This window comes from Chinchilla lanigera, unplaced genomic scaffold, assembly GCF_000276665.1.
Source record: "Chinchilla lanigera isolate Chin_1 unplaced genomic scaffold, ChiLan1.0 scaffold00014, whole genome shotgun sequence".
Lineage (NCBI taxonomy): Eukaryota > Metazoa > Chordata > Mammalia > Rodentia > Chinchillidae > Chinchilla > Chinchilla lanigera.
Window position 1 is genome coordinate 12,239,694 of NW_004955415.1, and position 25,349 is coordinate 12,265,042.

At 40.1% G+C, this 25,349-nt stretch overlaps 1 protein-coding gene across 4 annotated transcripts in view; it reads left to right on the top strand.

Annotated features, from left to right (window-relative positions):
• The window catches only part of Diaph1 (diaphanous-related formin 1), a 116,810-nt gene that overhangs the window by 83,542 nt on the left and 7,919 nt on the right, over positions 1–25,349 (top strand). For all 4 annotated transcript variants that reach the window (XM_005380731.2, XM_013512217.1, XM_005380730.2 and 1 more), the window contains 9 exons: positions 14,940–15,038; positions 18,782–18,876; positions 19,216–19,317; positions 19,922–20,161; positions 20,280–20,409; positions 21,252–21,376; positions 21,957–22,121; positions 22,205–22,340; positions 24,522–24,608. In XM_005380731.2, coding sequence (XP_005380788.1) covers positions 14,940–15,038; positions 18,782–18,876; positions 19,216–19,317; positions 19,922–20,161; positions 20,280–20,409; positions 21,252–21,376; positions 21,957–22,121; positions 22,205–22,340; positions 24,522–24,608 — 1,179 coding nt within the window. The remainder of the gene's footprint in view (positions 1–14,939; positions 15,039–18,781; positions 18,877–19,215; positions 19,318–19,921; positions 20,162–20,279; positions 20,410–21,251; positions 21,377–21,956; positions 22,122–22,204; positions 22,341–24,521; positions 24,609–25,349) is intronic.

Genomic DNA, 25,349 nt, shown 5'->3' on the forward strand with positions numbered 1-25,349 from the left:
TTTTTTTTTTTGGTTTTTCTCCGGTACCAGGAACCGAACTCACGACCTTGCGCTTGCCAGGCAGGCGCTTTTGCCGCTGAGCTAAATCCCCAGCCCTAGATATTAATTCTTTATCAGGCATTTTATAATTTTTTTCTTAGTGTGTAGCTTGTTTTTTCATTGCTTAACAGGTTGAGGCATAGAGCATAGGTTTTAAACTTTGGCCAGGACTTCTTTTTTTATGTTTTGAATAATTTCCTATTGTTGCATAAAAATTTACTGCAAACTTTAAAACAGTATGGCTGAACATGGTTGCACATGCCTGTAATCCCAGCACTCAGGAGGCTGAGGCAGAAGGATAACTGCGAGTTCAAGGCCAGCCTAAACTACATAGTGAGACCCTGTCTCAAAAACAAAACAGAAGCTGGGCGTAGTGACCCATGTCTGTAATCCCAGCACTTGGGAGGCTGAGACAGGAGGATTGCCATGTAGTTTGAGGCCATCCTGGGCTTGTGAGTTCAAGGCTAGCCTGGGCTACATAGCAAGATCCTATCTCAAAAAAAAAAAACCAAACAAAAACAAAACAAAACAAATTTGTTATCTCATAGTTTTCATGGGCCCAGTAGCAGAGCTGTCTGGATCTTCTGCTCAGGATCAGGTTAAAAATCAAGATTCTAGGTGAGCCAGGTGAGCCACGTTACTATATGGAGTTTAGTGTCCTTCTACATAGGGTGTTTGGCTGAATTCAGTTCCTTGTAATTGTAGGACATAGTCCCAGCTTTCTCACCAGCTGTCAACTAGAGTTGCTTTCAGCTCCTAGATGCCACCATCTTCTGTCACATAGTCTTTTACATCGCAGTTAGCTTCTTCAAAGACTGCAGGAGAATATCTGCTGCAGCTTTGCTTTCTTTTTTTAAACCAAGATCTCACTGTGTAGTTCAGGCTGACCATGAGCTCACTATGTGTGCTAGGCTGACCAAACTCGCGGCAGTCCTCCTGCCTCCGCCTCCTAAGTGCTGGAATTACAGGCGTGCGACACCTTGCCGAGCTCTGCTGCAGTTTTGAACTCCATGACTCCTCTTCCTGCTTTTCTCCAAACATTCTTTTAAGATGCTTTCCTGTGTAGGTAAGGCTTACCCACTCAAGGGGGAAGATTTGTACAGGGCATTCCATTAGGTAGTGGCAAACTTAGAAGCCAGCTGGAGATTTTGTGTACCACATGCTTTGAACTTTTTTTTGGGGGGGGGCCAGTCTAAGAAATTGTTGCTTACCCCAAAGTTGTGAAGATTTTTTTGTTTTGTTTTCTTCCACAAGTTTAATAGTTTTGTATTTTACATTTAGATTGTTCATTCATTCATTGTATTTGTGAATGTATGTGTATAGTGGCAACTTGGTTCACAAACTTGTTGAAGACTTTTGGGAAGATGGCCACGTTTGTGTGGGGAAGATGGTTGTGGTTGTGTTTGTCACTGATGTGGAGAATAGAAACATAATTTTGTCATTTTTGTTTAGAATTGAATTGTTTGCAAACAGGAGCATTCATGAACTGAGGTATTACTGTCTATACATTTATGTATTGAGATATAATTCACATACCATAAAATTCATCCTTAAAATGTCTAACACCTTTTAAAATTTATATTAGTTATATATCCACTGCCACCATCTAATTCCAGAACATTCTTATCAAACCCAAAATAAACCCTAAACCTGTTACTCTCTTTCCACTTGTTCCCACCAATTTGATAACTACTAATCTCCTTTCTATTTTTATAGATTTGCCCACCACAGACATTTTGTTATTAATGTAATCATTTAATATGTGCTTTTTTGTGTCTGGCTTCTACTGCAGTGATATTTGCAGATATTCATCCATGTTGCATATATTGGCAGTTCATTCCTTTTAAAACTGAATATTTCACTATATAGTTATCACTGCATTTGTTTTTTCTGTTCATCAGTTGTTGGACATTTGGATATATTTTACTTCTGGCTGTTAGTAATGGTGCTAAAAACATTTTCCTTTTATAAAAAAAATTTAAGCTGTGGTAAAATAATGACATTGTGGTCCCCAACCCATTTAATATGTGTCTCTTAAGTACAAGGAATTTTCTTCTGTAACCACAGCATAATGATCACATTTAGGAAAATTATCATTGACATAATACTGCTATCTAATATTCAGTCCATATCCTTTTTTTTTTATTTAAGACAGGATCTTGCTATGTAGTTCAGGCTGACTTTGAAGTCTTTATTAACCTAGGCTGGCCTCAAACTCAAGGTGATCCTCGTGTGTCAGACTCCTCTGAGTTTTGGGATTACAGGCCTGTATTCTGATACCTGGCTGTTAATGTGTGTGTTTTTAAACATTTTAAACAATTGATGCTTTATTTACTTAGGTGAAATTCACATAGCATAAAATTAACCAATTTAGAGTGAACAATTCAGTGGCATTTAGTACATTTGCAGTGTTCTAAACCATCACATCTGCCTTGTTCCAAAACATTTTCGTCACTCCAAAAGGAAATCCTGTACTCATTAATTAGTTGCTTCCTGTTCTTCCCTCTTCCTAACCCAACAATCCATCTCTCTTCTATCTATAGATTTATCTATTTTTGATATTTCATGAACATGATGAACATATAAGCGGAATCATACAGTGTGACGCTGAGTCTGACTTCTTCACCTAGTGTGATGTCTTTGATACTCACTTTTGTGCATGTTACCACCATCCCTTTTATAGCAGAATACTATTCCCCTATGTGTTTGTTAATGAATTCATTGATGATGGATGTTTAGGTAGTTTCTGCCTTTTGGCTATAGTGAATAGTGGTGCTATGAACATGTATGTGTGTATATTTGAGTACTTGTACATATACTTCCAAAACTTACATATACTTCCAAAAATTAGAAACAAGTACTACCTAAATGGCCATCATCAATGAATCGTCTATGAAGATGGATATATTTAGGTCGTGGCTTCTCCCACTAGTGTTTTGTAGTTTATAACATGTTGTTCTTTTTTTTTTTTCCCTTTGCTTTAATGGTCCATTTTGTGTTATTTCTAGTTGTTATAATTTCTGATGTACAAAAGAAATAACCACTTAAAAGAGTGATGAGTGCAAACATCTTTGCTTTATTCCTGGTTTGAGGGTAAGGATTCAGTCTTTAAACAGTAAATATGAAGTTAGCTATAAACTTTTTATAGATGGACTTTATCAGGAGGTTCTCTTTGAATTAATTTGCCATATGTTTTCATAAGTGCTCTATCTTTGGGGTGGAGATGGCAATAAAATATATAGTTTTCATAAATGGATTTTGAATTTTTACAGATGCTAATATTGTTTCAGCATAATTGAGGTCAAATTTTAATTGGCAAGACTTTTTCTTAAAGCCACATAAAATAATGGATATCTTACATAATTGCTCTTATAGTCGATGAAACAATATCTTTGAGAGGTGATAGTACAAGTATCACATCTTTTTCAGAATTGTCTTGGCCTCTAAATACTATACCCCACTAAAAGAGAGCAGAGCTCTTTTAGGAGACACATTTTAGAACTCCTTAGAAAAATGACTGATTTCAAACTAGGTCAAAGAATGATGGGACAGTTTTTTTTAATTGCCAGCGAGCAAAGAAGTGCTTAAGAACTAATAGGATCATGTCAAAAGAACACAAAGTAAACTTGAAGGAATTTGTTTAGGTTATATTATTGGCCTAAAAACCAAAATATATTGTAATTACATGCTAAATTAAAAAGAAAATCTATAACGGACTAGGAAAATGAGAACATGATGTACTCTGCTGATCTGCTTCCCAGTGAAACTGCTGAATTAGTTTTTGAAACAACCATTTAAAGCTTCTAGAGCCATGGCGCATACCTGTAATCCCAGCACCCAGCAGGCTAAGGCAGGAAGATCTCTGGGAATTCAAGACTAGCCTGTCCTACCTACATAGTGAGTTTAAGACCAGCCTAAACTATATAATGAGATCCTGTCTCAAAAAAATGAAAGAAAGAAATAAAGAAAGTGCCTGGAAATGGCCCGTAAGACAGGCAGCAAATGAAAACACATCTGTTAAAGAAACTCTGCAAAAATTCAGTTAAAAAAGCAACTATCTGTTGGTTACTTAAAAAAATATATACATGCTGGGTATGGTGGTGCATGCCTGTAATCCCAGCACTCAGGAGGCTGAAACAGTAGTATTGCTATGAGTTCGAGGCCAGCCTGGGCTACATTGTGAGTTCAAGGCCAGTCTGGACTATATAGTGAGACCCTGCCTCAAAAAATAAATAAATAAATAAAAATTTTAAAACAAAACAAGAAAATATTCATTTTATGACAGCCTAGTGATACACATCTGTAATTTCAGCACTCTAGGAGGCTGAGACAGGAGGATTGAAAGTTTGAAACCAGTTTGGACAACTTATTAGCAGAGCCCTGTTTCAAAACAAAAAAAGGGCTGGGGAGCTCAGTGCAAAGGCCACGGAGAGGTAGGGAGGAAGGGAAAATTTTTCCTAATGCAAAAGAAAGCACTGAAGGAAGAATAGAAGAAAAAGACAGGAGATAAGGAAAACAAAAAAGTCCAGCTATATCAGTACATAATAACTTTAAATATGAGTGAATTAATCCAGTCAATAGGCAAGGATTGTTGGATAGATTAGAAACATGATCCAGCTATGTGGTGTTACAGGAGACACATTTTAGATTTAGAGATACACATAGATTAAAAGTAAAAGGATAAAGAAAGATAACCAAGGAGATAAAAGCCACAAAAAAAGGGTGGGGTGACTATATATTGAACTAAATAGGCTTCAAAACATTTCAGAAAAACATAGTGATTTCAGAATAGTACAAAAGTCATGAACATCTGTCTAATAACAGAACACTAAAATAGATGAGGAACTGTTTTGTTTTTGTCCATTTGTGAGAAATTCTTTGTAGTATTCCCATGGTGCTTTAATGGCTGCAGGACCTGTAATCATACTGTTTCACTGCCAGTTAGGAGTGTAAACCTTTTCTCTCTTTTATCTTTGTCAGTCTTTCTAAAATTTTTATCTATTTTATGGATTTTTATAAAAGTCAGCTCTTTGTGTAATTGATTATTCTGTTTTCATTGTCACTGATTTCTGCCCTGTATTGTTTCTGCTGCTTATTTTGGGTACAGTTTACTGTTTTCTTGTTAAGACAAGAAATTAGATTACTGACTTAAGATCTTTTCTGATGTAAACTTAATACAGTAAATTTCCATGTTAGCACTGCTTTGGCTGTTTCCCATATATTTTGATATATTGTACTTTCATTTTAATAGTTTTTCAGTGTCTTGAGGGCTATAGGTGTAGCTCAGTGGTAGCAGACTTGCCTAGCATGCACAACACTCTAAGTTATATCCCCAGAACATACCTGGTAGGTAGGTAGGTAGGTAAGGTAGGTGGGTAGGTAGATAGGTAGGTAGGTAGATAGATTAGATAGATAGGCAGACAGAATTTTACATGAAGATTTCTTTTTTAATTCATATATTACAGTATTAGTAGTTCTTCAGTTTCCAAATATTAAAATATTTTCCTTTTATATTTCTGTTACTGGATTATAGTTTTATCCCATTATGATCAGAGAGTATGTTGTATTTCAGTTCTTACGTATATTTGTGCAGATTTATTTTGTGGCCCAGGATATGGGCTTGCTTGGTGAATGTCAGTAGGCTGTTGAAAAATATTTATTCTGCTCTTCCTTGTTAAGTGTCAGTTAGACTCTGTAATTTGATTTTTATTACTCATTTCCGTATCCTTGCTGGTTTTCTATTAAGTTCTAGCTATTACTGACAGTGGCTTATTAATGTCTGCACGTAACGATAGCTATCACTTGGCTATATCTTTTTTTGTTTTATGAGACAAGGTCTAGCTATGTCATTCAGGTTGGCCTCCAGCTCAACTGTGTAGTCTAGGTTTGCTTTGATCTTGGGGCAATCCTCCTTCTTCAGCCCCCCAAGTACTGGGATTATGGGTGTGCACTACCACGCCCAGCTTGCCAATATGTGTTTCTTATTTTATCTCTTTTTGGTACCAGGAACCAAACTCAGGACCTTGTGCTTGCTAGGCAGACTCTGTGCTGCTGAGCTATACCCCAGCCCCTCTTACTTCATCTTTATCAGTCTTTGTTTCTTATATTTTAAGGGATTGATGTCTGGTTCATATACATTTAGAACTTTTCCTAGGAGAGCAAACTTTTAATCTTATATAATGTCTTTGTCTCTAGTTACTTTCTTTACTGTGAAGTCTACTTATTTGGTATATACTCATTCTATTTTTTACAGTATGAATAATTTGCCTGGTTCATCTTTCAGCCTTTTATGGTCAGCCAACTTACATCTTTTTTAAAATACATATATAAAATATAAAATCATTTGGTGATTTAAAAAATACTCCATAAATAGAACTGCTAAAGTCATTATGTTTAAAGGATTTCATTATGGGTTTTTTATTGTTGTTTCATGGGAAAATGTTGTAAATATATATTTTAGAGACTAGAGGTTTTGTTTTGTTTTGTTTTGTGGTACTGGGAATTGAACTCCTGACCTCGTGCTTGCCAGGCAGGCACTGAGCCACTGAGCTATATCCCCTGCCTGTAAATGCATATTTTTTGTTGATGATTTAGAATCAATCTCTAATGTTGTTATAAAAATTTTAAATGTAAACATTGGTTGAGTCTTAACGCTATCTCATACGACACATGAAGGTTATTTTAGGGCAGGGAAGGAGGGAAGCTAGTTGTACTTTGTTTTGTTTTCTAAAAGTTCTCCACTGTTGGTTTTAGAAAAAACATCTTTCCTCTCACACATAGAAATGGGAGATGTTTCTATAATAAAATTTTTAGAAGACAAAGCAGTAACCTCCAATGGGAAATACTTTTATATGGGTTTTGTTTTGAAATAAAAAGTCTTTAAAAGCAAAAGCTACTCCTCTGCTTTGGTGTGTGTGTGGCTGTGAGAGAATGCGTCAGAAGGTCAGGCTGACTGGTGCTGATGGCCAAGGCCCTGAGTACTACTGCACGGCTCTTGGCAGAAGCAGCAGGCAAGCCCGGGTAGTTTGAGTCTCCTTGTTAGCTTTTTGTTGTTTCAGTGTCCCACAGTACCACCTGCTTCTAAAACCAACGTGTGTATTTCAAGGCAAGCTTATTTTTCTGTGACAAGATCTCACTAAGTTGTCCAGGTTGGCCTCAAACTTAGGATCAGTGCAAGTAGCTGAAATTTCAGGCCTGTAATACCATACCTGACCTCAAGAACTTTATAATGGCTTAAATGTTGACATTAAGTGACCCATCCCACCTCACCCCCCAAAAAAGGCCGTAGACCACCCTATAGTCATTTGTGAGAGTTGGAAGGGACCTCAGAGGTGCTCTCCTGAGAACGGGCCAGGCATTTCTGATCTTCCACCCCAGCCACCAGCAAGCCATTATCCAGAACCAAGCTCCATGCTCCTCCTTGAGGACAGTGCCTACTGTAAGTAGCCAAACAGGCACGGTTGGCGTTTATCCTTACCTAGTCTGTATGATGGGTGTTTTCCCCACCTTATTGCTGTGATTAGCATTTGTCTTTTGGCATGTTATGAATTAGCTTCCAGACTCTAAACAAGCCCTTAAGTGCTGCCAGAGAATTGGATAGGTGTGCCTTACCTGTTCTCACCTAGGGGTTTCTGAGCTGCTCTCTTCACTCCCCTCAGAGAATCTGGCAGATCCCTGTTAATCCTACTCCGCTGGACTGACAAGGGCCATCTCTGGTTGTGTTGCACATTTTAGAACTGGACAGAGTATTAGATGATGGATGTGGCCCTGTTTCAATATTATCAGGAAAGGGAGAGTGTTAATTTTGCCTCCCCAGTATTTCAAAAATGCTGATTTTTTTAGTTTTACTTTATTTTTAGTATGTTTGTAATACATAATGCTTATGTTCCTTATGTGGAGTTGGTACATGTGCATAACACAGTTTAATTCCTTTTTTTTATCCCCTCTTTCTCTCCTCCATCCTTTGATCCCTTCCCCCTTTGAGAAAGATCTGTCTCCCTATTTCCATTATTTATCTTTTTTTTTTTTTTTTTTTTTTTTGGTACTGGAAATCGAACTCAGGACCTTGTGCTTGCCAGGCAGGCACTGCACTGCTGAGCTATATCTCCAGCCCTCTATCTTTTATTTTGCTCTTTAATTTATTTATACTTTTTTTTCATATAGAAGAAACCATGTGATATTTAAGCTTGTGGGTCTGATTTATTTCACTTAACATTATGGTCTCAAGGTGCATCCATTTTCCTACAGATTACTCAAGTTCATCTTTGTGGCAGAAGCGTACTCTGCTGTGTCTAAATACCACATTTTCTTCCATCTGTTCATCTGTTAATGGACTTATAGCTGCCTCCAGATTTAGCTGTTGTGAATTGTGCTGCTATAAGATGGTTATACATGGATCGTTTAATTATTTTGGGAGGATACCTTGCAGGAGAATAGCTGGTTCACATGGAATTTCAAGTTTCAGTTTTTGAAGACTCTCCACACTAATTTCCATAGTGGTTGTACTAGCTCACATTCCCACCAGCAGTGTAGAGGGTTCCTTTTTCTCCCACAACCTCTCCAATATTTGTTACTATTTTATTTCTTGGTGATGGCCATTCTTTCTAGGGGGAGATGAATCTCAATGTTGTTTTAATTTACATTTCTCTAATGGCCATCAATTTGAGTTTGAGTTTCTTTGTGTGTTAAATGGCTATTTATACATCTGTGAAGTGTTTGTTTATTTCATTTGCCCAATTTTTAATTCTTTTGGGGGGGTATAATTTGAGTTCTTTATATAGTCTAGATGAGTCCTCTGTCTGAGGAATGGCTGGCAAAAGTTTTTCCCATTCCATAGGTTGTCTTTTCATTTGGTTAGTTTCTCTTGCTGTGCAGAAGCTTTTTAATTTTTTTTTTTTTTTTTTGTTTTTGTTTTTGTTTTTTTGTTTTTCTCCGGTACCGGGAACCGAACTCACGACCTTGTGCTTGCCAGGCAGGCGCTTTGCTGCTGAGCTAAATCCCCAGCCCCCTGGAAGCTTTTTAATTTGATATGATCCTATTTGTTGATTCTCAGTACTATTGCCTGTGCAACCAGGGTTCTTTTCAGAAAGCCCAAAAGTTTTACCTGGTTTTTTAAAATCATCTTTATTTTATTGGTACATTTTATATATACATAGTGATAATAGTCATCATAGGGAATTTTTGCTTGTGCATGGTATATCTCACTTCTTTTTTCCCAAGTATATGTTTAGTTTTGTTTGGTGCTGTTGTGTTTTTTTGTTTTTTTGGTACTGGGAATCAAACTCAGGACCTTGTCCTTGCCAGGCAGGTGCTTGTGCCACTGAGCTATATCCCCGGCTTTTGGTGCTGTTGTGAATGGTGGTTTTTTTCCTAATTTCTTTCTCAGCAGGTTCATTATTAATGTACAGGAATGTGTATGTTGATTTTGTATTCTGCTATATTACTGAATTTGGTTATCAATTTGAAAAGTCTTTGGCAATTTTTTGTGTGTTTCGTATGTAGAGGATCATGTCATCTGCAAATAATAATTTGACCTTCTTCCTTCCATATGTGTGTGTGTGTGTATCCCTTCAATTTCTTTTTCTTGTCTAATTGTTCTTGCTAATATTTGCACAGCTGTGTTGAGCAGGAAAGGTAGTAATGGACATCTTTGTCTTGATCCTAATTTTAGAGGGAGAGTTTTCAGTTTTTCCTATGTAGTTGCAGTACCCAGGTTTGTCATAAATGGTTTTTATCAGATTGAGGTAAGGTCCTTCTATACCTACTTTCTTCAGTGATTTGCATGTGTTGAACCATCCTTGCATTCCTGCATTGAAGCCTAATTGGTCATCATATATGATCTTTTTGATGATTCACTATATTCTCTTTGCCAGTGTCTTGTTGAGGATTTCTTTCATCTGTATTCTTTTTCTTTTTTCCTTCTTTTTTTGGTACCAGGAACCGAACTTAGAACCTTGAGCTTGCCAGGCAGGCACTGTGCCACTGAGCTATATCCCTGACCCTTCATCTGTATTGTTTAGAGATTGATCTATAGTTCTCCTTTTTGGTTGGATTCTTTGGTTTAGAATCAGGGTAATGATAGCCTCTAAGAATGACTTTGGGAATACTTCTTCTCTTTTAATTTAATTAAAAACCTTGAGGGAGAATTGATGTTAGAACTTCCCTAAAGTTATTGTAGAATTTAAATAGTGAACCTGTCTGGACCTGAGCTTTTCTTGGTAAATTTTTTTATTACTGCTTCCATTTCTTTGCCTGTTATTGGGTTATTCAGGGTTTTTAAATCTTCTTGGTTTAGTTTTGGTACTTCATAAGTACCTAGGAATCAATCCACTTCCTTTGAATTCTCCAATTTGTTGGCATACAGGTTGGTAAAGTAGTTGTTAATAATTTTATTTCAGCAGTGTCCCTTGTAATTTCATCTTTTTCATTTCTAATTGCATTCCTTTCTTTCAGTTAAGTTGACAGTATTTGTCTACTTTGTTTATTCTTCCAAAGAAACAAACAGCTCTTTGATTCATTAATTCCTTGAGAATTGGTTTGTTTGTTGGTTGAGTTTGGTTTGGTTTTTATTAATTTCTTCATTGTACTATGATCTGATAATGTGCACAGTATTAATTTCAAGTCTCTTATATTTATGTAACCTTGCTTTATTGGCTTGTATGTGGTCTATTTTGGAGAACATTCCATGGGCTGCTGAAAAGAAAGTATATTCTGTTGGGTGAACACTGTAGATATCTATTAAGTTCATTTATTCAAAGGTTGTGTTCAACTCTGATACTTCTCTGTTGATTTTTCTTTTTTTTTTTTGAGACAGAGTTTCACTATACAGTTCTGGCTTGTCCTGAACTCACTTTGTAGCCCAGGCTAGCCTGGAACTCGCAGCCTGTCTTAAGCCTCCCAAGTGCTGGGATTACAGGAGTGCACCACCATACCTGGCTTGTGTGGGGTTTTTTTGTTTTTTGGGGGTTTTTTTGGTCTACTTGATCTGTTTGTGATGGAGTATTGAGGTTGCCCACTATAATTATGTTCATGTATCTTGTAGTACTTGTTGTATGAAGTTGGCTGGCTGTTGTTTGGTGCATACTTGTTCATAATAAGTTATCTCTTCCCATTGGATTTTTCCCTTAACCAGTATGTAAGGACCTTCTTTGCTTCTTTTGATCAGTTTTGGCTTGAGGTCCATTTTATCTGAATATAGGATAGCTACATCCTTTGTGTTTTTTTTTTGTTTTTTTGTTTTTTTGTTTTTTTGAGTTTCCAATGCATGAAATGTTGTTTTCCATCCTTTAATTTTTAGTCTGTAAGGGGTTTTTTTTGAAGGGGTTAAATATATTTCTTGAATACAGCATACTGTTGGGTTTTCTTCTTTATCCATTGTGTCTGTCTACTTCTGATTGATAGGGAATTGAGACCATTCATATTAAGAGTTCTGATAAGTATTGACTTATTCCTGCCATTGCCTTATTTTCCTGTTGCTGATTTCCTATTTATCTTCTACTTAACTGCTCACCCTACCTGGTGTATTCATACTGTTAGACCTTATGTCGACATTAGCTTCATTGTCTCCTTCTAGGATATTCTTAAGACTTGTTTGGATCGCTAGTTTGGTGGTCATGAATTTCTTTTTTTCTTTTTTCTTTTTTTTTTTTTTTTGGTTTTTCTCCGGTCCCGGGAACCGAACTCACGACCTTGCGCTTGCCAGGCAGGCGCTTTGCCGCTGAGCTAAATCCCCAGCCCCTGGTCATGAATTTCTTTAGGTGTTTTTGTCATGGAAATATTTTATTTCTCCATCAATTTTGAAAGATAGTTTTGCAGGTTATGTTACCCTGGGTTGGAAATTGGTTTTTTTTCAGGACTTGAAACACTTCACTCCAAACTTTCCTGGCCTTTAAGGTTTGTATTAAGAAGTCTGCTAAAATTTTAATGAGTTTTCCTTTATGAGTGACTCACTGCTTTTCTCTAACCACTTTTAAGATTACATTCTTGTATTGGACTTTTGGGGTTTTAACTGTGATGTGTCGTGGATATTATTTTCTGACTTTGGCTATTTGGCCTTCTTGCTTTTAGCATAGGATTGTCTTTCAAGTGTTTCTTTCCTGTGCAGCTACTGCATTTGATGGAACTGGAAGTCCGTGTTTGTCTTTTGATTTGTCATCATTTACTGGATTATCAGTTCTAGCAGTGTTTCAGTGGATTGTATTGAATTGCTACATGGGGGCATATCTTCTGCAAAAATGACAGTTTCATTCCTTCCTTTCTTGTATCTGTACCTTTTTATTTCATTGCAAGCAAATGAAACTGAGTCTGGTTTTCCATTTTTCAATATCATTGATAGCCTGGCCTCGTGGCGCATGCCTCTAATCCCAGAATTTGAGAGGCTGAGACAAGGGGATCACCATGAGTTTGAGTCATCTTGGGCCATATAGGGAGTCCGAGGCTAGCCTGAAGTACACATAGTGAGACCTTGTATTGAAAAACAAAAAAATTAGAATGAATGAATTAGTGATGGTGTATCTTTTCTATATCAAGTGAGAGATTGCTTTCTTTTCACTTTCCTTGCTTCTAAGTTTTTGTGATATAATCTGAATGTCTTCAGTCTCCATTTTTGTCAAACCATAATTTGCATTTGTTAATATGGTCTATCTGACTTCATCTCCTGCACTTCTCTTACTCCACTTCCTCCAGCCGTAGTGACCATTTACTTTTTCTTCAGCACAGCAAACATGCACCATCTTAACCTTTGCAGTTGTTCTTTGGGGGATTATTTTTTCAGACAGGGTCTCACCATGTCACTCAGGCTGGCCTTGAACTCGTATCGATCTTCTTGCCTTAGCCTCCCAGGTTCTGGGAATACAGGCATTTGTTACCATGCCCGGCAACCTTTGTAATTGTTATTCCTCTGCCTGAAATGCTTCTGCAGCTGACCCCAGATATTCTTGGGGCTTACTCTCTCACCTTCTCAAAGTTCTTCACTCAAGTGTTAGCTCAGTAGTATTCACCCTTGACCACTTTCCAAAGTTGTAATCCATTCTGCCATCAAATCCCTGTTTTCTTTCCTGCTTGATTTTTTTTATCACACTTATTATCATCTGGCATATCTATAACTGGTTTAGTCTGTTTCTCTTTATTAGAATGCAGATTCCTTCCTTTCTGTATTTTTTCACTTGTTTTATTTTCATTACCCAGAATAGCCTGGGACATACAAGTACTCAATAAGTAATCTCTTATGTGTTTAACATTTGTCTTCAAATTATGGTGCTGGGCCAAAGGGTGGATTGTTTTTTATAGTTCTTTGTACCTTTTGTCATGTAACTTTTTGGAGGCTTTCTGGAGGTTCTTTTGTTTTAAGTTTTTGTTTGTTTGTTTGAACCAGGTGTAATACTTTTCACGTGGTACAAAAATGTTTGTGTTCAGAAGTATTCCTTCTGCTGTCATGATCAAGTACCACATTTCTTTGCTCAGGTGCAGTGAGCTCTGTCAGTTTTTTGACTTTGCCTTCAGAACTATTCTCCTATGGCTTCCTAAAAAGTTGGTACGAGGGCTGGGGATATAGCTCAGTGGCATAAGCGCCTTCCTGGCAAGCTCAAGGTGCTGAGTTCGATTCCCTGTACCAAAAACCACACTAAAACAAAAAAAAAAAATTGATACAAAGTTATAATATAAGACAAAGTATTTTACACTTGTATCTGTCCAGAACAGTTCCCATTTCCTTTTCTGTTTACTGCTTAAGCCTCCTGAAGAGCCAGTATCAACTGTTTTTAGTGAGTATTTACTGTTAGGTTAACTGCTGAGGGGTGATATAATAAAATATTATTTTCCACATGGCCTTGAATTTTGAAATCTAGGTGGTAAGAAAACATCCATACTCGGAAAGTAACGGGGGCTGGGGATTTAGCTCAGCGGCAAAGCGCCTGCCTGGCAAGCGCAAGGTCGTGAGTTCGGTTCCCGGTACCGGAGAAAAACCAAAACCAAAAAAAAAAAAAAAACCAAAAACTCAGAAAGTAACACTGCTTTAAAAAGATCAAAATGATGTATGTGAAGTGCTATGTATTTGTTGGTATAGATAATAAATACCATGAATATTAGTTTATCAAAGCAGAAAATGAGTACATTTATCAGTTCATGTAAACGGATAACTGTATTGGCTTTGGCAAGTTTAAGAAGAGTGTAGACGGAAGGGATGGAGAAAGGAGTATATTATATCTTCTGTCTATTCACCAGTGTGATACTAGGAATACATTTTTATGCCATAGGATTTACAAAGATACATAGCAAAGGCTTTGTCTTGTAGAGAAGAGAACATGATATAATGTCAGTGAGAGGAGGTGCTATACACAAGCATCATTAAGCAGGGATTAGGAGGAAAATCATAGGTAACTGGAAAAATGAAGAAAATCTTTATAGGGAAAGTACAGGGCTTGGCAAGCTATTCTTCATAGACTGTTTTTATGAGTAGTTTTAGATAGTTTGCTGATCCTTGCAAGTAGATAGGAAATAGGTAAGAAACTATTATTGATAATTATTAGAAATGTTTAATGACATTTATTATAGTGAGGATTGATTGACAGTAGAAATATGGCTAAAGAGAAGTTAGCCTTGAAAGAATACAATGGAGAAACCATTAAACTCTAGAGAGAAGCTGAAGGCCCATTTCCAGGCTGAATAATACTAGTTCAGTGAAGCACAGAGTCAGGTGTGGTGGTGCGTGCAAGTAATCCCACCACTGGGGAGACTGAAGCAGAAAGATCACCATGAGTTCAAGGCCAGCCTAGGCTACATAAGCGAGTTCAAGGCCTGCCTGAACTACATAGTGAGACGCTGCTTCAAAAACAAAACCAAACAAAAAAGGCACACAGGTGGCTTATCATTAACTCATGTTTTTCTGATATTTCCTTTACTAGCCAAGAAGGATCAGGAAGGTGGAGAAGAAAAGAAATCTGTACAAAAGAAAAAAGTAAAAGAATTAAAGGTGTTGGATTCCAAGACTGCCCAGAATCTCTGTGAGTAACTCTGTAATCCCAACTTACTTGAAATATGAAGGGATTCTCAGGAATTTAATTCTGTTGACTCTAGCTTCCATTTGTTGAATTCTTGCTCTATCCCAGGCATTGCATAGTGAATTTCCAATATTGTGTTTGATCCCCATGGTTGCACTACGGGGTTGGTAAGTATACAGTTTTATGCCAAGGAAACAGGTTAAGACTTGTAGGAATTTGTCTGCCCATAGCACTAGTGTGAGCAGTCTCAGACTTTTCTTATTTCAAAGCCTTTACTTTTTTCATTGCATCTACTGCAAGGTGTTCTAACCTTGGTACATTTGTTTCTGTCTCATTTTTTGATAACAAATGCAAGTAATATTTTGGTTTAATTAAATCTAAAATTACGTTTTAATTTAGAGTAAGTGAGGTAAATCTTGTCCTCTGAGTGAGATCAGTAATTCCAGGGAGTTCTGTTCTGAACTTGTTACCTATACTCAGAACATTTATTGGCAGAAATTTTTCAGATCAGAAATTCCTTTGCAAATTTGATAGAGGTAACATTTTGTTGATGCTCAAGATGAATGTTTTTGTTCATTTTAACTGTTGATCCACCTATTTTATTCTGAGTAATATAAACTTAAATTTCTTTTTTCTTTTTTCTTGAGGCAGGATCTCACTATGTAGTTCAGGCTGGTCTTGAACTCACTTATATAGCCCAGGCTGGCCTCCAGCTCACAGCAATCCTGCCTCAATCTCCCAAGTGCTGTGATTACAGGCATGTGCCACCACACCCAGCATAAATTTAAATTTCTATTAAACAAATATTTGATGGTCTGCTGTGTGGCAAGCTCTAGTAGGTACATACTAAGCGTGTGTTCTAGAGATTAAAGAATATATACTCTGTAAAACTCACTCCTAATCTTAGGATGCGGTTATTGTCCTTATTTTTCCAAATGAAAAACTAAAGTTCAAAATGTGATTTGGCCAAAGACATACTAATAACTATACATACCCATAAGTGAAATCAGTGATATAAAGAAAGCAGTAAGCAAGACTGTGATGTAGTACATTATTACTCCTAATGGAGTGATGTTCGTAGGGGAGAAAAGAATTAAGAAAGGGAATTGAGATCAGTTTATAGTAAGATGGCTGGAAGATGAAACTTAGTGAGTCGGTAATGATGAAGTGCCTCATATGTGTTTAGGATATGACGCTGAGTCAGACATGGTCTGTGTCTTCTTGAACCATGTGTTTGATGGACTTAAAGGCAGATAACAACAACAGCAACACAGATTGATAAGTGCTATGATCAGAGGCATGCTAGAATGCTTATGAGTCCTAAGAAAGGAGGCATTCAAATCAAGTGGGGACAGTTTTGGATGAGGGAATCCTAGAGAACATTCTCATGGAGATACTTCCTAAACTGACTAGAAAGAACTATTAGGAAGGAATTAAACGAAGGGTGAGGACTGGCTTGTTTCAGGAGCGAGATCAGCCCTATGAAGGCTTAGAAGCATTGTGTAGTTCAAGAACTGCAAGTTGCTGAGGAAAAATGAGAGAAGAAAGCTGGCAGAAGAAAAGGTATAGAAGTTATTGAAGGGATTTTAGTCAGGGTAATATGCGTTACAGCCCTGTGTCTTAGTAGTTTTCACACTTGGTGCTTAGTAATGGAAGACTCCGAAGAGGCCCGAGTTAACGTTATTGCTTTTAAACTGGATGAGAGGTGATCAGGGCGTGAAACCAAAATGCTGAGATGAAAAGGAAGGCACAGAATTGTAGGAGGACCGAATCAGTGATTGGCTGAGTGTAGATCGCTCTATGGAAAGTGGTACTATTTACTGAAATAGGTGGAAAATCTCCCAAAACAGATTCTCCTCATTAGGGAGGTGTGGCGGTGTGAGTGAGAGGTGGCGGGGTGGGATCTTACATAGAGTACCTGCGCTCAGTGGGTGCCGTCTTTTCATTAGTTTTGTGGGGAAAGAATAAATGAAAATTGTGAAAGTGAAAGAAAATAAGATGTTTCACAGTGCTATGAAATGAATAAGATAAGGAGAGAGAGGAACATTGAGCCAAGAAAGCTCTGTTTTTACTTTTTGTGGTACTGGGGATTGAACCCAGAGCCTCTGCACTGAGCTGTGTCCCCAGCCTTTTATTTTTGGGACAAGGTTTTTTGCTAAGTCACTAAGTTCCCAGGCTTGTTTCAAACTTTAAGTCTCTGATGCCAGCCCGTCACAGTGCTGGGATTATAGGTGTGTGCCACAGTGCTTGGCTTCTTTAAAAGAGGAGACTTAACTGTGTAGATGCTAAGGGAAAGGGGCATTAGGGCCACCCTTACGCTGAAGCATCGGAAGGAAGGGGTGAGTACATGGAGATACACACACACATACACATACGTATATGAGTACTTACTGATAAGCTTACAGGAGTATTGACTTTCCTTCTAGATGATTCCAAAGTAGTCCTTCCTAAACCTTTTCTAATCTATAGCTGAGAGCACCCAGTGCTCAGTTTTTAAGTGGCAGAAGAGAATGCTAGCAAGGTAATCTGTGTCTTTAGTTTTTCTCAGGGAAAGAGTAAGGTCTTCTTAAAACAAAGGAAGTACTGGGACAGTTGGGAAATTAGTTATATTTTGGAGGAGTTGCCAAGATAAGTGGGAGAGAATGGAGTTAGGGAAACGCTGAAAGGGATTGCTAAGTAACCAAAGCCCCAGCTGTCATTGGTGTTGCTTCAAATGCGCAGACTCTGATCTGCATCAGCCCGGTGTAAGAACAGAGAAATTAAATACTGGGTCACCACAACTGGAAGGAACAGGCAGCAGGAGAATAATAGCAGCGGCAGTAGTGACAGTAAAGGGAGTAGTAATGACGAGTAGGTGAAGTGACTGGACCACATGCTCTGTCAGAATGAGACAGCTGGATGGGAGTGACAGAACGGGGTGGTCAGGAGACTGGAGAGAGCTCCTGATAAGCTTGAAGAGTCAGAGATTGGAAAATAAGACAACTTGGTTGAGGGGAAGGAAATGGAGGAAAAAAAGTCAGGTTATGTCATGTACAGGTACAGATCTCTTATGATGAATGTGACCATTATATATACTTGAAATATACCAATAAACTTAATTAATAAGGAAAAGAAAATAAGAGACCTTGAAGGATAAGGATATGCTTGTTAGGAAATGGGTCAAGGCAGTTTAAGAAGTGGAATAGGTCAGCCAGACATGGTCGCATATACCCGTAATACCAGCTATTTGGGAGGCTGAGGTAGGAGGGTCACAAATCCAGGACCAGCCTGGGAAATTTAGCAAGACCATATCTCAGAGAAAGGTAGTGCTGAGATGTAGCGCGGTGGTGGAGCCCTTGCCTAGATACCTGAGAACCTGGATTTGATCCCCAGCACCACAGAAGAGAACAGAGGAGAGAGGGGAGATTGAGGCAGTGGCAGCTTTGAGGATGGAGTCTTGGGAGTGGGAAACTAAAAGAGAGTGGGGTGAAAGTCTGTACACAGAAGATGATCAAAGCCTTGCTGTGCGAGCAAAGACAACGAACCTTGATGTTTGTGGAGTGTGACGCATGGAACAGTGTGGCTGGTGTGTGACGTACGTGTGGGATTGAGGAAGCTTAAATGCTAGGTGTGGGACTTGGGTTTTAACTGTGTGGGGAGAGTGACTTTCAAAGCACTTTCTTTGGAAGATTATCCGGCATAGGCTTGTAGGACGGGTTGGCAAGGGGGAAGAGATTGAGAGGAACGTGTCTTACCTCTTCTGGCAGCAATCTTTTTGGGTTCCTTCCGCATGCCCTATCAAGAGATTAAGAATGTCATCCTGGAGGTGAATGAAGCTGTTCTGACAGAGTCTATGATCCAGGTAAGGAGCAGGGTGACCTGCAGGAGCTGACTCCCCTTCACAGCTGTACACTGGCCTGTGCTTCTCCTTCCCTGGATGGGGAAGACCCTACTCTAGCCTTGCTGACTTAAAATACTAACTTCAGAGAAACTGCCATTTCTCTGGTGGTCAGGTGATTTCAGCATATTTCTCAAAAGTCCTGCCGTCCTACTGGCTGTTCCCCCCACCCTACCACCGCCCTGTGTTTCCTTTGAAGTAGTCCTTGGCAGAGTATGGGACAGGTAAGAGAGTAGAAGTTGCTTAGACTTGAGTTGTCAGCTCATCCACCCCTCACCCAGAGATGCCCTTTCTCTCTTTCAGAACCTCATTAAACAAATGCCGGAACCAGAGCAGTTAAAAGTGCTCTCTGAACTGAAGGATGAGTACGATGACCTGGCGGAGTCCGAGCAGTTTGGCGTGGTGGTGAGTGGGGCTGCAGCGCTCTGCTCTTCCTGGCTGCCTTGTTCCCTTCGCTCTGGGGCCCAGCGTGGAGACCTGCTCTTACTAGTCTGTTTTGACTCTGTCTTGCTTTTCCTTAGTACCTGTTTGCAGTCTGTAATGATTACATTCTCCGTGGGGAGCTGGTATATATACTAACACGTATAATTCTTTTTACAGCCCCTTCCTCCCTCTTCATTCTATCTCTTGGCCCCCTTGCCATTTGCAAAAGATGCATATCCTTGTGTCTTATTATCTAGCTTTTACTTTGCCCTTTTATTTATGTTCTGGGTTTCTCATAAAACAAATCATGTGATATTTAAGCTTGGGTCTGATTTATTTCACTTAACATTATTGCCTAAAGGTGCATCCATTTTCCTACAGATGACTCGTTTATCCTTTTTTATAACAAAATAGTACTCCGTTGTGTATAAATACCATGCTTTTCATCTGCCAATAACAATTCCATTGGCCCTTTCTGTCAGGCTTCCCCTGCTTGCAACGCTGATCCTCCCAGAGGAGACTCGAGCCTATATCTTTCTGACTTCTTTCTATTAGCTGTAATGGGTCTGCTTGTCTTCCCCACTAGATGGGCACAGTGCCCCGTCTGCGGCCTCGCCTCAATGCCATCCTCTTCAAGCTACAATTCAGTGAGCAGGTGGAGAATATCAAGCCAGAGATTGTGTCTGTCACTGCCGCTTGTGAGGAGCTGCGCAAAAGCGAGAGCTTCTCCAGCCTCCTAGAAATTACCCTTCTTGTTGGAAACTATATGAATGCCGGCTCCAGGAATGCTGGTGCTTTTGGCTTCAGTATCAGCTTTCTGTGTAAGGTGAGGCATGGGGTTAGCAGAACACCTGAAGGGAAGGTGCACAGGCTCTGTGTGCCCAGTGTGGGCCTGAGGCAGTCTTGGGCAGGTCAGGACTAATGATTTCTCCTCTTGCCCCAAGCTTCGAGACACCAAGTCTACAGATCAGAAGATGACATTGTTGCACTTCTTGGCTGAGCTCTGTGAGAATGAGTACCCTGATGTCCTCAAGTTTCCAGATGAGCTTGCCCATGTGGAAAAAGCCAGTCGAGGTGAGGCAGGTCAGGGTGAAGATTATAGGTGGTTCTGAGCCTCTGAACTTTTAGAAATAAGAAATAAGACACAGTCTAGATTTGTTGTTGTTGTTTTTATTTTTTGAGACAGGGTCTTTTCATGTAGGTCATGCTGGCCTCAAACTCACAGTAATCCTCCTGCCTCAGCCTTCTGAGGGCTGGGATTATTGGCATGTACTATACCAACAGTCTAGATTTGAAATCATTTTCAATTCCGACTCCAGTAAGTAGGAAGGCTTTAATAAGGGAAAGGGTTTAGCCATAGTTGGTAAGCCATAGGGGAAGAGGTAAGGCTGAAGAGGTCTCTGTGTGTAGAAATGGAAGCAGTCTTTCCCTTTCTAGAGAAACACAGATACCAAAAATGAACTGGAAAGGCAGGTGTTTTTAGTCCATGATTTTTGTGATTCAGAAAAACATGGACTGGATTAACAAACATCAGGTCTGGCTATCCTGGAGTTAGGCAAAGCATTCAGTCGAAATAGGACAGATTTCTCCCCTGCCTCTGTAATTCTATGCGTCTCCTTCCTCTAAAACGCTGTTCCGTAAAATAAATGAGACCAAGGGCTTAGGGGATTTGACAGATTCTTTTTAGATTAAGTGTCTGTCTTCTGTTCTTAGTATTATGGGGGCTGGAAGTTCAATTACCAAATAATTATAGTCTTGCTGCAAAAACGAGATCTGAATGTGTAAAATGCTTAGAGGACGATATGTGAGAAAACTAATTAAGTACCAGAATATGTCCAGAGAATGAGGAGTCAGCGAGGGGGTCTTGATGCAAGAATTGCTGTTAAGCTCTGGTGCTGTTTTTATGTTTCCTGTAGTTTCTGCTGAAAACTTGCAAAAGAACCTAGATCAGATGAAGAAACAGATTTCTGATGTGGAACGTGATGTTCAGAATTTTCCTGCAGCCACAGATGAAAAAGACAAGTTTGTTGAAAAAATGACTATATCCTTGCCTGAAAGGAGGGTGTTGCTTCTTAGGAAGGGGAGGAAAACTTACCCTTAGGGAACAGCTAGGATAGATGTGGCAATATTCAACCTCTCTCATCTTCAGACAGTTTTTTCCCATTAAATACATAGTCCCTGAAAGCATTGTCGTTGTTGTGGAGGTGAAAGCCAGGCATGCAGATAAACTACAAGCCTTTATCATTTCCCTTCCCTGTCCCCATTGCCACTGCACACATATTTTCCTCTCTGGCCTTCTGTGAAATTAGCCACTGTTACCAGACTGCTTCCTGGTTTACACCTAATGAATTTCTTTTAAAGCTTACATTGCTTTTTGCTCAAAATGCCTTAGCTGTGTTTCCATCCTGTATATGCTGAGTGGCCTCTTGCTGAATTGCTGTCTCCTATGCTGTGGGTGTACTGTGCTTTGTTGCTCACCACTCCCCTCTTTTGATCCTTGCTGCTTCTGTTTTTTGCTGTAATGTGTGGTGCTGTATTGAAGCACCGTGCATGCCCATATGCGTCTGAGTAATTCCCTGGGCTAGGGAAGTGAGTCTTACTCCTTGACTCCTTGGCCGCACAGCTTTGTGAAGGATGCACAGGAACAGTATAACAAGCTGCGGTTGATGCACTCAAACATGGAGATGCTCTATAAGGAGCTAGGCGAGTACTTCCTCTTTGACCCCAAGAAGTTGTCTGTGGAAGAATTCTTCATGGATCTGCACAACTTTAGAAATATGTTTTTGGTGAGCAAGGGCAACTTGCTGACTTTCTAGAGGGATCTTGTTTGTTGGTGGTGAATATACACATGTTCTTCCTTCTCCCTCAGCAAGCAGTCAAGGAGAACCAGAAGCGACGGGAGACAGAAGAAAAGATGCGGCGAGCAAAACTAGCCAAGGAAAAGGCAGAGAAAGAGCGGCTGGAGAAGCAGCAGAAGAGAGAGCAGCTCATAGACATGAATGCAGGTAAGTGCAGAAGGATCGATGGGTTGAGACAAGAACATGTGGAAGGTTTCTCTCACTAGAATCTAGAGGCCACAAAGAAAAGCTCAGGTCTGAGCTTAGCTCTTGGCAGGTGATTTTTAGTAGCTTTCCACCTCCAAGATCCTGATGCTGGACTTTAACCCCAGTTCAGTTATACGCATGTTCCGGTTTTCCATGCTGAGGTCTTTTTCTGTCCTTTGCTAGTTCTTGCCTTATGTCTCTCCCCAGCGATTTTAGTATTGCTGTGATACATATTCTTTCCTTCTGCCTGTCCAGAGCTTCCTGTGGCCTGTTCTTATTCTCTCCACTAAGTCTTTTGCGTTTTTTCTTAAAATGTTTTCCTGACTCTCCTCCCACGGTGGCTTACTCTCCTTTTCTGCTTATTTCACTGAGAATCATGTCTCTAGTACCTTAGCACAGTTGCACACACCTATGAGACCATAATTGGATTGAACTTCGGATAGAAGCAGGAGGCTGGCAAACTTCTTTTCTACAGCAGAGTCTCTCTTTCACTACCAGAAGCATGTCTTTGTTGAAACATGTGGTCTCAATTACTGGGCCTCTGTTTCCTGCGTCTGCTTCTTTCCTGCTGTGGATTCCCTGCTCTCCCCACCCCCAGCCATGGGCAGCGGAAATGCACTGATACAGCATGTGTTGCTCACGGTGCTGAGCTGAACTTGAGGGGCCATGGACCATCTGCAAGTGAAGGGGTCTTCAGGGCTGTTTGGTCTGTAAGACTCAGAATGCAGGGCACAAGTGTAACTAACAAGTAGCAAGGGCTACTCTAATGCTTCTTGTGCCTGGGAACTTTTCATCATACTTTTCTGGAAAACAATTCCCTTACCTTTATATGAGCCACAAACTTTGCTCCAGTAATGCTGTGAAGGGCCACGCTGAGTGTCCTTCACCTTCCTCCCCATTCTCTCTGGGCCTCCAGGGTTTTTCAGAAAAACCCTGAAACTGGCTAAGCTGCAGTGGGAGAAGGTGAAGTCGGGTGGACAAATGGGATGAGAACTGCACCCAGTCAACAGGTGGCGTAGTGGGCCTTGCCCTGTTCCCAGTACCTGGGTCAAGCGAATGAGGTTGGAATATAGGTCAACTGCAGTACTGATATTCAGACAGCAGGTGGCGCTGGGATCAATGAGCCCCAGCCTTGGAGCTGGCAGCCTACTGGCTCCTTGGGATTTCACAGTTTCAGATTTCACTATCCTGAGCTGTTGCCATGGAAACTGAGCCAGGCTAGAACAAGGATTCTACTTAACTATTTATATTCCAGCCAAACTGCTGCTTTAAGATACAGAGTTGGCTTCAGGAAGATGCAGCCCCTGGAGGCAGCACTTAAGTGAAATGCTTTTTCTGTGGTGATGGTGGTAGTGCTACTGGGGATTGAACCCAGGGCCTTTGCACCGAGCTACATTCCAACCCCCACTCCCTTTAACTTTCAAATAGTCTTCAGTCCCTAAATTGCCCAGCTTGGCTCCAACTTGCAGTCCTCCTGCCTCAGCCTCTCAGAGCACTGGGATTACAGATGTGTGCCACTGTCCCCAGCTGGAATGCACTCTTACTTTCTCTTAATTAGTACATGTTTGTAATGCATAATGCATACATTTTTCCTGGGGAGTTGGTACATGTACATGTAGCATCTGAATTTTTCTTGCTCACCCTTCTCTGCTTTCCCCCACCCTCCGTCTTGAAATGCTCTCTTGATCTGTGCTCTTGTTCCCTTAGCCCGGCTCTGGAACCTACACCGGGCTCTGCGTGAGAAGTTTACAGTTCCAGTAAAACACTTTAGGATATAGAGGGAGTCAGATGCTTGCTTACTAATTTTGGCATTGCTGTCTTGGTCCTCATTCTTTCTGGTGTTGGAGCTGGGCAGTTCCGTGGTTCTGTGTGCTAGTCTATGTTAGGGAGGGTGGCAAGGGAGGGGGACAGCCCACGGTTTGCACTGAACAGTAGGCAAGGAAATCTTTTCTTTTGGCCATTTTTAAACAGACACACCTAAACAGGGACCTATAAGACCTGAAGGTGAGCCTTCCTCATCTGTTTTGATCTGTCAGCCACTGTAGAGGGGAATCCAAGCAACAGCTTTGCGTTTTATGGAGCTTGACATTTGCTATGCTGTTCTGGTTTAACACTTTCCATGTCTGTCTTTGTTCCTGACAGAGGGTGATGAGACAGGAGTGATGGACAGTCTTCTGGAAGCTCTGCAGTCCGGGGCAGCTTTCCGACGGAAGAGAGGGCCCCGTCAGGGTAAGTAAACAAATGGAGCCCAGCTAGGGTATTGAAGAAGTGAGGCCTCTCTGCTGTGGTCCTGCCAGTGTTGAGCAGATAACATTGCTCTACAGGGTTAGAAGCTGCCAACGTCGAGTGTGAGTTACCTGTTCCTCTGTCCACCTTAGGAAGTGCTGCCTTGGAAAACCAGAGTTTGAGGGGTTGACAACAAATCAGTTATATTTGACTCTTCTTGCATTTCTCCCAATCTCAGACAGAAATTTGAAACAAAGGAACCATGTTGCAAGACCCAGGGTTTTGAGTGGGTATTTGTGTACATGAAAAAGAATTGAGCTAAACACACAACTGTGTTACTAGATACAGATAAAAATTAAGAGTCCTTACTCTCAACTTCACAAGCAGAAGACATAGCGAGCATGAGGGGTCATTGTCCTGAGGTGTAAGAATATCTGAGGGGGCATCTCAGTGAAGGAGTGCACTGCATTGGAGCACTGTCTTTTCTTTTTTTTTTTTTTTGTCTTTTTGAGACAGTCTCGCTCGGCAGTTCAGGTTGGCCTTGAGCTCACTTTGTAGCCCAGGCTGGCCTCGAACTCACAACGATCCTCTTTCCTCAGCCTGCCACGTGCTGGGATTACAGGCATGTGCCACCACGCCCAGCTTTTTTTTTTTTTGAGCACTGCCTTTTCCTTGTGTGCAGTTCCCCTCCACTTTCCTTGCCGTCCACAAACTCCTTGCAGCCCCCTTTCCCAGCTTGCGGAT